This window comes from Ciona intestinalis, unplaced genomic scaffold, assembly GCF_000224145.3.
Source record: "Ciona intestinalis unplaced genomic scaffold, KH HT000094.2, whole genome shotgun sequence".
In the NCBI taxonomy this organism is placed as follows: domain Eukaryota; kingdom Metazoa; phylum Chordata; class Ascidiacea; order Phlebobranchia; family Cionidae; genus Ciona; species Ciona intestinalis.
The window spans coordinates 155,646-172,989 of NW_004190416.2; the positions used below are offsets into that span (position 1 = coordinate 155,646).

At 42.8% G+C, this 17,344-nt stretch overlaps 1 protein-coding gene across 2 annotated transcripts; it reads left to right on the forward strand.

Annotated features, from left to right (window-relative positions):
• Positions 1-417: 417 nt before the first annotated feature.
• On the forward strand, positions 418-16,805 carry LOC100177578 (repulsive guidance molecule A). 2 transcript variants are annotated; one of them, XM_026838493.1, is made up of 5 exons: positions 418-552; positions 4,759-4,865; positions 10,767-10,987; positions 12,158-12,723; positions 15,064-16,805. In XM_026838493.1, exons 2-5 carry the CDS (start codon positions 4,834-4,836, stop codon positions 16,306-16,308), a joined length of 2,064 nt encoding a protein of 687 aa, XP_026694294.1. In that variant the 5' UTR covers positions 418-552; positions 4,759-4,833; the 3' UTR covers positions 16,309-16,805. The 2 variants fall into 2 exon arrangements, with proteins under 2 accessions (XP_026694294.1, XP_026694295.1); XM_026838494.1 differs by lacking the exon at positions 418-552 and adding an exon at positions 6,189-6,533 and having other exon boundaries at positions 4,766-4,865.
• The last annotated feature ends 539 nt before the right edge of the window (positions 16,806-17,344 follow it).

Below are 17,344 nucleotides of genomic sequence, written 5' to 3' on the forward strand. Positions count from 1 at the left end.
GTAATCCTTTGCGCTGGGGGTTTGGTCACGGAAAGAAATTATTTCTGGTTAGGCTTTCGCTCTTGTTGTAAGTCCACCTCTGCGGTTATGTAAGCACATCCGTACAGATTACCCTTAAGCTTGTAGTTGCCGAGAATGTTGGATTCGAGAGGTTTTCTGTCGAGCATTTTATCGTAAATACATTTTAGGATTACGGCGCCTGTTTTCTGCATCGCATTTTCTGCATATAAAGCAACAGTGAAATATAGTAACAGCTTTTGATAGTAAAGATATGACTGAACAGATATATACGCACATACGCGTGACGACTTTCAATCCAACAGCATTACGTTGCGGCATTGAACAAGCTCACATTGCTTCTGCATTACAGAGTATATAGTAGCTTAGATAGTTATAAGCACATATACCCCGCTGTATTTTGAAACCAAACGCGGGATTATATGTATCAGTTCAAAGCATTACACTGCTTGCAGAAATAATTGAACAACTTAGCGAGATACGTAAGCAAACGTGAAACTGTTTTCAAATGAAATTTCCAAGAGTTTACCACAGGTTTGTTGCATGTTTTTATTAGTATAGTAAAGTGGGGGGAGATGGGACATGTTTAGCACATAATATTCAAATATCCTGAACATTTTTTAAACAATTAACAACGGTCTATGGGAAGTCGTGGGAATGCGGTTTTATAATTTTTTGAACGTTTTTTGTTTACCACCAAATGGAACGAGAAAATAGAATGAAAAAGTGTCCCATCTTTCCCCACCCTCCTATACATAGTTTTCCCTCAACTGCTACAATATTTTGAACTAGAATTGTATTTAAAAAAGAGCTCGACTGACGATGCTATTTAGGCGAAATATAAATCTTTTATACAATTTGCCGGACGTTTTTATCTGTTACATTTTTGTGGCACCGGATCATATTTTCCTCTCAATAATTTTCTTCTGACACAAGTTATTTTCGTAAGATTGTTATCATTTTAAATGCGCACGGTAAAGTTTAAAACTAACTTTGTGGGGCCATCAGAAATTTAAGCGTGTTAAGCCACAGCGTGAAAACGCTCGTAGTTTAAACGGAAATAGTTTAAAATTAAAACAAACTTTCGATAAGGTTTTTAAAAAATATTACAAAATATAATTGTAAAAAATCTATCATTGGGTATAACATAAAAAGTTTAATATTTCTTAATTACATGATATGTAGTGTCTGTTTACATTGGTGTTACTGTTTCAGTTTTAAAATGTAAAATAGCGAAACTCGCTTCTGTCAGCATATTTTCTTAGGCGGTATCCGTTAAGTGACCTTTAGCAAGCGTCACCAGAATTTTGGTGACCCGATCCAGCAATTCGTTCGAGGTCGCTACTCGATTTTACAGTCGCCATGCAATGCCTTTAGTCATGCTGAGAGTCGAACCCTTAGCATGCTATTACTGTGAAGTGTCGCAACAGGAGACCGCATTACCGACCGTCATTTCCACCGCTATAATTTGCGTAAAATTCGATTTCCTGCAGAAAAAAACTAAAAGCATTTTACCCGGAAAAAATAAAGACTGAATTTCCTATCAGCGTTACATTTGGTAACCACACACATTGCCGATCGAGCTCGCCCAAGCTCAAAGTTATAATTTTGCTTATTATATGTTCAAGCTTCCTTCAATAACCAAAAAGGGCCTCGTTACTAAGCGTTTGTGTACCGCTTCGAAAAAGGCGCTACGAAACGTGCAGTGTACCACGGGTGCAGCAAGGTGACCGTATACATATTGATCGTAACCAAATCGGCGCCGACCTGAAAGTGCCGGTTTCCATTTGAATTACGTCTTCTGTCAAATTATGGGTCCCTGCTGCGAAAAACTCTGACGTTTTCACTCTCGCCGACCGAAATGGTTCCTGAATCGGCACCCCACTGGTACCTCTTCACGCCCGCGCTCTAAAATTTGCTATTTGCTTCTCGAAACTGAGTTATGCACATTGACAAAGGGGCTGTAGATTGTTTGTCCTCTGCTGAGTAATGCCATGGTAGTATAATAGTGGTATTCACTACCGGGGTTAATAGCCTTTCATCCATGGTCAGTACAGTTACGAGGAAGAAGCGATCGCGTCTGTTTATGTAGAGAAACACCGCATTTTGTGGTGCCGGTATTTACGCAAACCAGTGAGCTGTTGCAGTAGGCTTAAATAGATTAAAAACAATTCAATCTTTTCGCCAAGGTAAACGTACGGGTGCCTATATATACTCGCCGAAAAGGGCAATAAACACGTCGCCGGGAAAAAAGTTTCTGCCACATCGATTAGCGGAATGTGATGGCTCATAACACTGTTTCAAAACTAATTTAAATTTGGGAGTAAAAAGTGCCTGCTAACATATTTGACGGTACGAGTTTGAGTTTCGTTCAGAGTTTTGGTCTTATACAGTTTTGCCCAGGATTTTATAAATGCTTGTGCTGATTTATATGCGCGACGTTTTGGCAAAGCGAAGGTGGCCTAGTTAGAATCAGTAGTAGCTTGCTTTGTGACGAAGTAACACAATCTCATCACAGCTGGGCCACGCGTTTAGGTTTTTAATTAATGCCAGCTTATAATAAGAGCTGTTGAAAGCTGTAAGGGATTTGTTATTAGAGAAACAGACACGTTTTTTAGCCTTCAGATCACGGGTGGCTGGACTAATGGAATAAAATTTAGAAGTCAATTTGAACTGCGTGTTTGTCCGGATTTTCGCATTCCGACTCTAATTACGATCTGGCATGCGAGCTTTTAATTCAGCGAGGTGAAGGTTGTTTAACGTTGTTAGAACAAAGAAAATAACCCTGTTTTTTTCATTTAACAACGGGTATATTCAATAAAGTAACGGCCAGGTGTTTTGAAAACCTTAGGTCTTGGAACGCATCCAGTCAGTTTTGTTTAATAATCAAATGTTTAAAGTCGACAGCTGCTACTGTGAAATCAAATTTTAATAAAGGCCTGACGTTCCTTTATTAAAAATACTCAAAAAAGACAGGACGTTAGGCGTGCGTTATAAAACGTAGCATAGAAAAAAATGCTGTGTTAGATAAGAGAGTTTTTAATAGCGCAGTGGTGTTTATAGAGCTTACGAGCAAACCAACCGAGTTTAAATTGCATTATGTAAGAATAGTATGCGGTATTTATGTAGTGAATATGCTATAAAATAAGCCGATGAACGACCATTTTAAAGTCGATTCTTAGGTTTATGATAGGAAACCACCATCGCGACGGTTTAAATAATTTTTCAATAGAATTATTTAGGAATTTTTTCAGCAAACAGTATGGTTTGGAATCTTAAGCAATCCGGCGAACAGATACGGGTGTGCCGGCTCAGCTGTCTGTCACTTTTTCTTTTGTCTGCTTTCTAATTTTGCTTGTTTTTCTTTGAGGAGTAAACAGCTCCGTCCAGGCCTGTTTGTTGTTCGTGCCAAAACGGAGCGAAATCTCGCGCCTTTGAAATTATCTGAACGATTGATTTTTCTTGCCACCATACGCTATAAAGAGGTGTCGATTTTAAAATTGTAAATTTCTGACTTCGATTCCGAAAGTCCAGTGCGCAGATAATATAGTAGGATAGGGGAAGATGGGACACCTTTTCATTTTATTTTCCCGTCCCATTCGGTAGTAAACAAGGAACATTCAAAGAATTATTAAACTCCTGTAGACCGTTGTTAACTGTTTAAAACACGATCAAATTAATTGTATATTATGTGCTAAAGATGTCCCATCTCCCCCCACCCTACTATATACTGAGTGTACGTTGTTTATTATTAAAGTACGGATTTTATATATCGTATTATGTTTGCTGTGCGAATAAAACCAATTTGCTTGTTCGGCTAAAAACATTTCGTAGAATGTTTCGTCGGATTGACACCTAAAATCAATACTGCCAATCGTAACCTTGTTTCGTTCATAACAGTTATGACATTGCGAATGATTTTTGTGGAATTTCAGTTTTTGGTGGCACACAAAAAGGAATTCGACACGTGATCTCATTAGAATAGATTTTCCGCCTACAACACGCGTTATTCCGCCCACAAAAGCGAATTTCTAGCGGATTATTTATAATTGAGCTTTCCGGATTAGGAACAATTAGCAGCAAAGCCTCGAACGTTGCCGAAACAACGATAAACGGCAGGCGTCGTTAGCTCTAAGTCGCCATGATTATAATTTGGCCGGATTTAGCTCCAATCCGAACTAACTAGCGCAATCAACGGGAAATGCGAATGAATTTTGCTATCGCGCATTCGAGTGCTTTATCGTCGCTGTTCGTCTCATGACAGGGCAAACACAATCGTGATGCGTCGTCCCGTTTGTCCCTCTACGTGACATGGAGGCTTTACGGGCACCTGGAACGCTATACACCTGTACAAAGTTATGGAAAGGGCAATTTCCATTATACTGTATACCCGCTATATAAAGACGGGCGGAGCCGAATTAAATTGCATTTAAGCCGCGATACTGGACAGCTATCAGTGAAGCGGCGATTCTAAACGCGCAATCGATGAGAAATAAAGGATTAAAATCCTCTGACGTTTAAGTTGCCTTAAAATTGGCATTTTGTGCGTCAGAGCCTTCTCTGTATATATTATTGCGTCTAATTCTCTCTAACGCAGTGATTTAATGTAGTTTATATGAAAATGACGTTATGAAAGACGACGTCTGCATTTGGAGAAAGTTTTACGAGGGTAACGTAATAAAAAATGTCGCCAACATTTTAATTTTTGTAATGTAATAAAAAATGACATTTAAATTTCAGATCTGATCCGGTAATGATTAAGCATGCAAAGGAAACTTAAATAGGATCAATATTTGTACCAAGTGTTTCACCGCAATGGAGTTAAACATTATGTACTCGTGGAAAAGGTGAGCTCATCTTGGCTTTTGAAAGGTATAGGGGTAAGACGGGACACCTTTAGCACATACTATCCAAATATCCTGATCGTGTTTTAAACAATTAACAACGGTATATGGGAGTCGTGATGTTGCGGATTTATAATTCTTTGAAAATTTTTTTTGTTTACTACCAAATGAGACAAAAAATAGAATGAAAAGAAGTTTGATCCTCCCCCCATCCTACTGTATAATATAGGTGTACCATCTTACCCCATCCTATATATATGTTTGTTTGTTGGGGGCGTTTGTTTTCATAAATATCAATCTTTGACGAGAATTGAAAAACGGTTGATTGGAGCTGGAGGAAGCCTGTAGTTGATTGATGTGATGGTTCACACTTTAGCGGTTTAAAAATTCCGAGAATTTTAGAATTGCAAAATATTAAGCATGAAATGCGAGCCGTGGTATGTGCAGTTTAGGGGGTGATTATGTTTGGAAGTTTTGGTGGTAATTTTTGAAATGTTAATGCAAATTGCGGCGAAGTTGTTTGTGCGTTACGGCAACACGCCAAACAAATATCAAACAAACGCGCGCTCGCCCCGCCGAGTATCGCGCTAAGTCCTCTATGAAAGAGAAAAGCAGGAGCAGTTTCTTACATAAGAAGAGTAACGCACCTGCACTGGAAACCTGTAATCCTACTCGAGATGGCGAGAGATATTGAGGGTTAAAAGTAAACAAAACGCTCCGGCGAATCTCCCTTCTTCTGCTCTCTGTCCTCTTCGCGTTTTTCTCTTTATCGTTAAAACTTTTTTGTTCCTGCCGGGGAGAAGGCCGCGTGAGATCGCGAAAGCGCGGCTCGTACAAATAAAGAGACTGCTTGGAGCTATGACGCGCGAGGTAATAGCTCTCAGAGAGAACACTCCATTCAACAAGTTTTTGCAGGTGACACAGAACACTTAATTTCAGCCATTTTTCGCCAACCACGTTCCAAAGGAGCTGGCTGTCTATGCTGTGGTTTGAGACTAGTCTGCTATATTGTTCTTCAGTGCATAGATACTTAAATAGTTAACAGTAGAAGTTACGACTGTTTAAACCGAAGAACTGTCAATCAGCCAGGTAGATTAGAAATATAGAAGTGATATATGATTTCTATTGCCCTGGTATTTCATTAATATTTTGGTAAATAGAAAAGGCAAATAGTGAACGCGATGTCAGTTGTGAGGGTTTATAAACGGCGTTGTGTGGTCTTTAAATGCGGTTAGTACGTTTGAAGTACACGGCCGCCTATTAGTTATAGCTTAGAGATTTGTTGAATGACGGTTACCCGTTACCAACTCGATCCTTCTGCCCCAGGTTAATAGGGTCGTAAATTACAATTCGATGTGACGTCAAGGGACTTATCTAAGTAACAACAACGGACTGAAGTCAAATCCAGAAGGCGCCATTTTGAAACTTCAAAGGCGTTTCTTCACCTATTTCTGCCTCTCCTTTTTGCTTGGTGGTTTCCATCCCAAAGCATTATCATTGCCGGCTTCGGCGGGCGACCTGCAATCACTGGACGAAACTATTCCACCTAGTCACTGCGATTAAAATTGAGCCGTAATTTTACGCCTCAAGAGCCAGCAAGATCGAGGCTCGTTTGCCTGGCGCGGAGCTCCCGGGCGGTTATGCGACAAATCGGGCCCGGATTCGCCACAGGTTAGTTACCAAGTAGAGAACAACATGTTTCTGTAAACTGTTTACTATTGTCGTTTGCGTGACAGCGAGAATTTGTGGCTTAGAAGCGAGTTACAAAAAGGGTATGTCTAGATGTTTTCTGTAAATTTGTAAGTCGTATTCTGCTACAGGTTATTTATGTTTGTTTTTGTTAAAGCGTGAATAGTTTATGTTTTCGTGGTTTGAATCGCCGGTAACTCTAAGGTGCGTAAACAGTTAATTTGGCAGTTGGTCAAGAATGTTACAGTTTAACAGCCTCTTCCGCCGCATGATCGTAACTTTATTAACTTCCAATTGTTGCTATTGTTTGCGTCTCGTGTCCGCTTGGCATAAAACGCTCCAATGGCAATGCTTGCGTTTGCTGCGGGAGGGGTCGTTGTAATTAAATGCCGGTTTCCTAAGACTCGTTCCAACGCGTGGACAATCTAATTCGAGGCTTGACGAAGTCAGTTGCTCGTGTCAACAAATCGCTCGCTGGGATTAACCCAACCAGGCTTGACTTATCCCCCCCAAGTGCCCGAATTTCGTTGGCCAGCGTATTAATGAAACCCAATCCCCACAAGCGATCGCGTGCACTGCTACTTCCGGGACCTTAGATAAAAGGCTTACAGTGAACTTTAGCCTTGACTACTTGAGCTTGGATGCTACACTCAGCGGCGGTTAGTCAGACGCTCAAACAAGATTGATTAAACCTCAAATGCTCCCTCGCCGGCCCAGTGATATAACAGGACCCGCGTTCACGCTGGTGTAGCTTTGGGGCAAGAGATAAAATTCTTCCCTTTCAATTTCAAGCAAGTTGTCAGCGGGTAGCTTTCGTTATTGTTGGTGTCCATTGATCAGCGAGTGCGTCGCTCTTGAATGGTTCTGGAAGTCTTTCTTAATTAGACGTGTTACAAAGTGGGACCTGTTGATAGCATTTACACTAAAACAACAAAGGCGACCGCTTTACCCCTAGTCGACCAACAACAATGACGTCGGGTAAAGTTACGAAAAGTTGGCTATTCTCAATGAATGTAGTCTCGTTGTTTGGGTAACACAAGTTCCTTCTACCTTTTAGACTTAAGAAGTATCAAGCCTAAAGTGTCCCAGATCGTCCCAAATATTCGCTACTCGTAAGTTTAATTCTTCTCTCGCTTTTCCGGCGCTCTGCGGGTATGAAATCGTTATTTTGATTCGGAATGAAAAGAAAACAAAGCTCGCCGAAAGGCGGTTTCCTGTAATAAATATTTCCAGACGACTATCTTCTGTGCCACAATATTACGAGCACGTGTCGGTTTATCAGATTATCGCCATTTAGTCAAAACGAAGTCTAAATAGTACCAAGTTATTGTTGTATAGCCCCTTAGCTTCTAGCCGCCGGCAAAGGTCCAAGTGGGAATAATGTGTACCGCAGGCTATCGGAAACGTACACATTACATAATCGCTCTGGATAGATTGAATAAAGGGCTACGGGGTGTGGGACCTCGGTGGTTGTTCAGGCGCAAATATGCACCACTGGCTCTGCCAACCTAAACGCCCTTGCTACCGAAAACGCTTGGGAACAAGCTCCAGGTGCGGGTAAGACGATCAGACCCACACAAACAGAGCGGCTGTCTCGGAGTCGAAGGATCTCCTCTACCTTGGACGGACGATGCTTCTCCGTTCTGTTTCACGGCTATCTTGTTACCGCTCAGTAATTTCCGAACGCGACACCCGACCGTGACGAATTAAGTTGGTCTTCCATGAACCAGAGTAATCACTTCAACGACCGCTGTTTTAATAAAGTTAATGACTCCGCCATGTTATGTCACTGCTGTATTGATAATCTATACTCGACAAGCAAGTACAGCACATAGCTGGCACCCCGATGCACATTCAGCCATACCCCTCATGTTTTTAAAGGAACATTTATATATTAGTAGGTGGGGTAAGATGGGACACTTTTTTGTTCTATTGTCTCGTTTCATTTGGCAGTAAACACGACTTCCCATAAACCGTTGTTAATTGTTTAAAACACGACCAGGATATTTGGATATTATGTGCTACCAAGGTGTACCGTCTTCCCTCACCCCACACTATTGAAATATATTTGAAACTTGAAATAGTACCGCGTGTAATACTCTTCTGATATGTCTTGTTTTGTGACAACTGCTAGAGTCCTGACCCTGTGAGGCCGCCGCTTCTCCCGCTGGTATTTGGAGCGGCTTGGGGTCACGGGTCACCTGTGAACAGTTCTGTTACCGAGCGCCTAATTACGTCAGAGCCCATCGTTCTCACGATACATTTCCACCACCCTTAAGTTCCTAATACATAGTATGCGACAACAACTATTTAAGTACCAAGGCCAGGCACCGTCCGCATTCTGTTATTGATATATTTACCGTCTTATTCCGGTTAAAACTGGATTAAACCCGTTCCGCATCTGCGCCCAGTTACCTAGGTATGTATCTGACGCCGCCTACTAATTTAATACCGCGCCTTTCAATTGAATACGAAGATCATGGGGTCGTTGTATCATTTTATTTCCACTTTTCCCTCGCCCATCCGCTTAAGCATATGCGGTGTTTTTCATTGGCGTCCTATGTTTGATGTGCTTCACTTTAATTATTCTTATTTTTGGATAAACATTGCTTCCTCGGAGCCCACCTGTGCAAACATACGGCTGTTATTTGAATCCTGTAGCCCGTGATTTGGGAGCGTATTATTACCAACTATGACGGCGAAGCCCGCGCGCGCAATTAAAGTTTAATGAACATTTTCCTAGAAGTGACGACGGCTGAATAGCATTTTCGCTATCATGCCCACGCAGAAACGTGTATGATTTGTCTGGTAATACCACATTCGGTGCCGCAGGTTTTGTGTTTCGAAATAAGCCAGGCCAGGTGCGAGAGGCCTTTTGTTTGTTGTGCATGAGAGCCCTAGGTGTGAATGGCCTCGGGCAAACTGCTTCTAATTTCCTCCTTCCTTGCGATGGTCGCCGATGATGATAAACCACGGTCTTGAATTGTATAAATACCCGCGACTCGCTACGAAAACCAATTCAGGTCGTTATATTGTCACAGCTCGGTATTTTCTGTTGATCGTTCGTTATTACCGGGTCGAACATAAAGGAAACAGGGGACGTGTTACGATGCTCGTTACGGGTTCATCACTCATCCGGTCCAGGTGTTTCTATTGTTCAGTTCAAATATCGTGTTTTATCGGCAAGCACGTTCGTTCTTTGTCGGCGCGCCTATTAATATTGGATAAAGGCCTCGTTAATAATCATAGCCCTCGCCACCTGCGCCTTTGTAGCGAATGTTTGCCGTAGTTAAAGCGGCCAACAGTGTCGCAAGAACTATTTTCTGTGGCTAATCCAGCCTCATTCGAAATGACACATAAGCCAGCCAAGTGAACCGTTCATAATAAAAGTCATTTTAATTATTCGCTCCCGGCTGATCGATGCAGAGTGCGGAACAAAATAATGTGGGCGACATCCGGCGCCTTTATTTAGTGTTTTGGTTCCAGTGTTTAGCTGTTTTCAATGCTAGGCATGTTTCCGAGTTCCTACCGGCCTTATTAAGGCAACTAAGTTACACAAATACGACTCATGCCACATACCTGCGTGACTAGCCCCGTTCAGCCGTAGCAGAAGTGAGCGCAAGTCGCAATTACACTGCCAAGCCGTTGCCCGATCAAGTACCTTCGCAACCATGTACAGAAACCCCTTTATCAAAGCTTTTCGAGGGTCTTAAGTGCTGGTACTAACCGCAAGAGAAAGCACGCTTTTAAAATATGACAGATTAATGGATAATCGGGCAAAGCGTTTAACCGAAGAAACCTTGCCGGTGTGCGGTAGGTGCAGTTCGTGAAAAGCCAAAAGGGTTAAGAATCCAGCATCTCACACTAACTTGACACTCACTCCAGTAACTCGCAGTTACGTTTAGTTTCCCTTTCAAATAAAGAACTCGTTGGTGTTTGCCTACCGTTACGGTGCTGCCCATCCAGCTTGCCTAATGTACCGGCCACGATAGCTCACAGCCTAACCCCAAAGTAATCTAAGTTACCAAACTTTTCCGCCTAAGTTGTAACAGAAGGCGGCGCACATTTTAACACGGAGATTTTGTGTTCATTAGACACAGACACACGAACACCTGTTCGTTACTTGATATCTCCCTAAAACTAAAAGCAACCTTTAAACCTATGCTGCTAATGGTAACCTACTTGGTTTACAAATCCGCCTTTTTTTGTTCACAGACCCATCCCTGCAGTGACCCGTACCGCTGACCCAGTCATCGAGAAGCTTACCCCCCACATCGGCCCCCAGCCCCCTATTTTACCCCAGTATCTACTGGACCGGTCTAAATGGACGGTGATGGGGAAAAGGTTGTTTTGTAGGATCCGGAAGACCTCTGTTGTCTTCCCTGGACCTTCGACCGCCTTCTACCTCCTCGTGTTTGCACTTCTTGTTACTTCAGGTAAGCCTTTCAGTAGTACTTGCAGAAAAACATGAAACTTAATACCACCACCGTCTTATCTCGCCCATCGCGTGCTTTGCTCTTGACATTCGCTTGTACCCATCACCACCGTGAATAAGCGAAAGCCATTGCCGTACTCTGTTATTATGTATACCTTCTCCGTGTTAAATTTAAGCCGTAGTTAGCTAATGCTGTGTGCTCGGTTGAAGCCAAACGCCTAAGTGGATTACACCAACAAGAAAACGAATTTTAAAATGGGCTTTGGTTCCTAAAGTGTACAAACACCAATCATTCGTTCAATTACGTTACGTTTCCCATTTGCACACGTTTTAAGTTATGTTAACCTAATAGCTTTAACCGCTAAGTTCTGTCACGCACGGTGTACGCTCATAATGAGATGCTGCGCTGATGAAGACGCCGCTGTCTGGGTGCTTTTGGCAACGCATTAATACCTGGAAACACAATCTTGTAACGTCACGCTAAACATGGGTTTGACTGTTATTTTTACCCCGGCGAGGCGCGCAGAAGCCGTGTTAAGGGTACTGGGTGCGATCGATGAAATAGTTTATTCGATCCAAACGTGCTAACACAGCCCTGATAAGGCTTGCGCTCTGTCATCAGTGATGTTTGTTGCTTCATAATGGAGGGGTTGCGAATTTCAGCTGGAACCCAAACTAGAGTTGGATCTGCAGCCAAAAACATATCATTAAAGTCTGGCGGTAGCTACGCCGGTAAGAGCCACTCAAAAGTGTCACGTTTAACTGCTGTAACATTCCGAGCAAGTTCGTCCAATATTAAAACGTCCTAAAATAGCAGTCGCGTTGCGAACCTGTTAGCAGAAAAATCTGATTTACGACTATCCCCATTTTGCGCTGATGTAGGTTAAACTGCTTACGTAAGCCGAAGACTCGAGGGTTTGGCGAGTTTTTACGGTCCCATAATATTTGTCTTGCGCTCTGATTGTTCATGTCCTCTCGTCTATCGCTGACCAGCCCTGTGTCCACACACTAACGTGCTGTAGGAGAACCCGCAGGCACGTAATCTTGAGGCATAAAACAACTTCCTGTCAACGAGGCCGAACTGACAGATTTTTATTAAATTTACTGCGCTGTTAAATTTGTGACCAGTCTTGTTTTCCCAGATGAGCTAAAGCTATATCTTTATTTACAGTTCTCTCCGACTCCCGCTGCAGTTTCACTAAGTGTGTTAAAACCTATGAGCGGGCGGACCGAAGGATCCGGCGTATGGACGATAGAACCCCAACAAAACTCGCCGAACAAACTCGGCAACGGTGCAGAGCACTGAGAAAGTACCGCCGGTGCATAGACAAGAACCATTTGCCTTGCAGAGGGAACTTGTTCTTTCATTCAGTCGAACACATAAACTCAAGACAGCTTGAGGAATACAGCTGCACGAACTCTAAGACCAAAAACCCGCCCCGAACCACTGCAACCCCAAGGACAAAGCCTCCACCACAAAACACCACTACCATGCCACCGAAACGACATTTTCCAGAAGACGAGGCAGCAGTGGAAGGTGACACTTGTACCTATACAGGAAAATCGGCCTTCCGACATTGTGGTATGTTCGGTGATCCACACTTGCGGACATTCCACGACGAATTTTTTACCTGCAATGTTGTAAAAGCGTGGCCGCTTATAGACAACGATTACCTCGTAGTCATGGCAACCAACATCCCTGTCACCAATGGCAGCGCCGTCACAGCAACCACCAAGGTAAGATAAAGTTGCAATAACCGGTATGGTATTTAATATTTATTTATGTATGCCCCCTTAGATTCGTTGTTTTAATTCGCGAGCCAAGGTCCCTTAAGTATTAGCACGCCAGTACAAGCTAATAGGCGCATGGAGTCACCATAAACGCGCTCTCGCATATATAACGCAAGGTCTATTTGAACACGAAGAGCAATGCGTGCTCGAACGATGTTATCGTATCATTCGATCTATTTGAACAGAGTGCTCGGACGAACGCACTAATCTTATTCGCGAAAGCATTTGCCGTCCTTGTCAGACCCACAACGCTGTTGGAATACGAATGTCAGATCGTAATATCAAGTTAAATATTAACCGAAATTCTTAGCGGGCGCGGGCTCCGTTTTACTGCCCCATGATGCGATGTTTTCCGTTTAATTAAGAATCCATCCACAACGATTTACTGCCTGTGGTTTAGTATAAAGTAGGGCGGAAACTGTTTTGAGACCAATAAACGTTACCCGCAGCTATAAACCCATTAAAAATTCGATTAAATTTTTATGCTAAATTTTATGTTTGTAAAATTTGTATAAAAAAGACATTACTTATACATAACCAATAGAAATCCTGTGTTTAAAAAAACAAATTTGAAATTCTTGTATAAAAAGATATGCCACTGTAGACGTAAATCTATTCCTAATGTGAAGATTTTTGTACAGCGCTTATAACTCTACCCAGTGTGCTGGTATATAAGCAAGTTAGCTTGTTACTCATTACGCCAACTCAGTTGACGCTGCTTGCTTGTCTATGTCGCTTATATTATTATTTAATATCGGAGTCGTTTCCCCTGTGGCTGTGCGAGTTGGCGCTGGTCGACATTGCTTTTGGAATATTAAAGTGCTCATCTTTATTTGAAGTTAGTTAAAGGCGCGAAACTGACGGGCATGCTTTCCCATGGGATTCCGACCACCACAGATTATAGAGAATCAACTTGACATTGATTTGCGTCAACTTAGCGTCTGGGGTGTTATCACTTCGACCAGTGCCGCCATTACTGGCTCTTTTGGGCTTCAACCTATTAGCGTTTATTTTACCCAAACTATAATTAAATCCAACCTCGAAGCGGGAAAATCCTATGGTCTGTGAAACAGATGTCGCTTTTTTGACTTCAAGTGGGATACTACTGGGCGTTCAGTTGTTGATAGAAGTGTATGGAAATGTGTGGTTTCGCTGCTTTGCTAAGTTTGAATCCGTATCCGTGTGAAACTGTAACTGTAAACACATCCAGCTGTTTTAATTGCCGTCTCAAATATCAGCGTACGTGTGATTTCTCTGCACTTGTCGCATTACAAAGTGGTTCGGTCGCTATAAACAATGGCGCAACAATCACACTTCGAAGTCGAAAAAGTTCTCTCGAGCATTCACGGGAAAAAACGTCACACGCACCGAGTAGCCCGACAGCTGTATTGAAATAAAACTCTTCACACCCGAAAATGTGGAGCACCACTTCACTACAACGCTCAAGCTATGAGAGGCCTATTGTGGTTACAGAGGCCGCTACTATTTCACCAGGTTGGGTGCGATTTTTGCACATCAGGCGTGTGATTAACCACGAAAGCGTCATTCGTCATTGCGACTCCTGAGTACCAATTTCAGCCCGATCGCAGCGTTTAAGTATTGCAAACATTCCAATCTTATTGCTCGTAACGGAAAATGAGTTAAAGAGTCGAATTTCGTTCCGGTATCGGACCAGGTCATTGCTTCCATAAGAGACCAACACCTGGTGTACGAATCAGATAGCGTTGATTCTCGCGCCGGAGCCCAAAACGTTCCGGCGCCAGTCTCCGTAAAGCGCAACCGTTTGAGTTATTTTGTTGTCAAATTCAAATACCCCGAGTTCGGAGCTCCAATTTTCGGATTTCGTAATGTAGTTTTACCTTTTCATGGATCACAATTGCGAGGCGAGCCTAACAGACGTTCAAACTAAACACATAACAAGTGGGGAGACCCGATTTCCGCAACGCCAGCTCTTTGTTTCGTCCAAAACTGTTGAGCCGCTCGATTAATCCCACTACACAGCGCCACTTCACCACCACGTATTCCAACATTGGCCCGCTTCGGGACTCGCTTCGTTTTTTTGTTTAATTTTCTCACCCGGCCATCCGTGACCGAAAGAAATTCGTGGCTTTCAAATAAGCAGTAAGGCGAAGAGTTGGTAACGCCACACCAAACCAGTTGTACCAACCGAGCTTTTAAACCTTTAAAAAAATATAGACTGAAAAAAAACCTTTCAAAAAAATGAAAACGTAGTTTTCTAATTTTAAACTCATTTTTTTTCTTTTTTAACGTTCTGTGTTTTTACAGATCACCGTTCTTATAAAAGCATCGAGTCCATGCACCGAACAGAAGTTCTACCTTGCCAATAACTCAAAGTTGTCGCCTTCTTTTACCGACGGCACAATCAGTAGCGGAAGCGTCTCAGTGGACGAGGTCATCCCTGGCCGGCATGTCGAAATCCAAGTTCGTTTCATCGGAACCACAATCATCATTCGAAAGGTCGGGAGCTTCCTCACATTCGCTATACGGATGCCGCACGAATTCATAGAAGGCCTTGATCCATCACGACAACTATGTGTTCAAGGCTGCCCATCTCGGCATCGTATTGATCTCAAAGCGAGCAATAAAGGCCACGGAAACACGCTCCTTCCAGGCACGAAAGGCTCAAGGCGAAACGCCGCTATTCCACCTGTCCCAAAAGCGGAACAAAAGAAAATATTCACGGAAGAAGAGGCTCGACAAAAATGCCAACAGATAATGTTGGCTGAAACTAGCCCTATAGATGAAGTGGGCAACAAAGATGGTCAAACTGACTCAGATGAAGTAAACCAGCTCTCGCATGCGCAGTCTTCAGCTGCTTTCTCTTCTCTTGTTCCTTCAGAGGACCAGGGACATCATCAAATCAACGGAAAGCAAGTCCCAACCGTACAGCAACTCATAACTTCATTGGATGGAACGAATAGTGAACCGAAGCGACGAAAGAAACCCGGGGCAAGAAATCGTCGGCTCGGTCGCGGCAAACACCATCACAGAAACAGAAATCGAAAACATCGGAAGTCGAAAAGAGGTGTAAGCGACGTTCCTCCGTGCCTGGAGGACCAGGACGTCGGCACTTCAAACTTTTACTTCGATTCGTGCGTTTTTGATCTCCTGACGACAGGCGATGTCAATTTTACGTTATCCGCAAGAGCGGCTTTAGAAGACGTTCGGAGGACACATACACTCCGTGACAGTGCTCCGGGAGCATCTTTAGTGGTCATTAGGACCTGGGAGCCATTTGAGCCAAAAGCTCGAAGCAGAGGTTGCACTACAGTGGCGCCGGTTGTGGAAGAGAACCCTACTAGTAGTAGTAGGCGTAGTCAAGCCAACAGATTCGTGATTCTGCTTTGTGCAGTACTGACTTGTGTTTTCATAAACGGCTGGAGTTCTTGCAACGACTCTGTTAAGAAAACACATACAAACGTTCGTTGCGTAACTAAAGGCCAAATGAGCCCCCTTTTAAATCATGAAGACTTTTTCAGGACTACTCCATTAAACTGCATAAAATCGTAGCACCCGGCGTTTTATATTTTTGTTTTTGTTTTACTTTTTCACCTCAATTGCAATACTTTACTTCTCGAAATCGATGTTTTTCGTTTCGTCAATGTTCGTTCTGTTGCTGCTACCCTGCTTAGCTTAAAGCAGATGCGCGGCTCTCGTTGAACGTAATTCTATGCCAGTGAAAGGTGTAATTCGTCGTGAAGCGTATATTTTCTGATAACGCGGTTTATCTGCCGCGCCTATTCGCCCAGTCTTCAAATGCATGGCCTTTGAAAACATAGACGCACCCTCGATCGCCTCTTCGTTCCAAAAGACCGCCCCCTTTCATCATGAAATTCAAGTTAATACAGCTGATACAGTAACTGGATCGCATATCCAGCTTACCTACAAAAACAGCATCTCTTGAACTCAGAAGGTGCTTTATCTTTTTCTTTTTTACTTTTCTTTGTTTTTTTTTTGTTTGTTCCTACTCGTTACGTCAAAACAATAAAGTATACGTTCCAATCCAACGGTTTTGTTCGTTAGTTTACGGTAAACAAATGTAACACTTTCGGAAATTTAAAATCTTAACGACAGTAGACCCTTTGTTTTATGGTTGTAAACGATACTTTACCTGTTACATCATAGAGCCGTTTGTGTTTCCGGGGCTGCATAACCCGTATGCAGTAGAAGACTGGTTTTGTGTATGAGTCAACTCGACTGTGGGCTACCCGTGCACGGCAAATAAGTCCACATCAAAAGTTCAACGTACGTTTTTACATAGGCAGCGTATGATAAGCAGACATTTCTGCTATCCGTGACAAGCGCGGGCGACCGGGAGTCTAGGTAAACGCAATTATCATGTGCTCCTTGCGCACAAACACTGCTCAGAAGCAAGGCTCTCTTTTTAAAAAGGGGCAATCTACTCCGATGAGGAGGTGATATGCCTTAAAAGCTGCAGCGTCTCATTCTCCCCGTTCCGAGTTGCGGGGCTATTTACCCTGGCTTTATATTCGGAAATTAACCTGTGTTTACAAGGACAAGGAATGCAAGAAGTTCCATTGTGTAA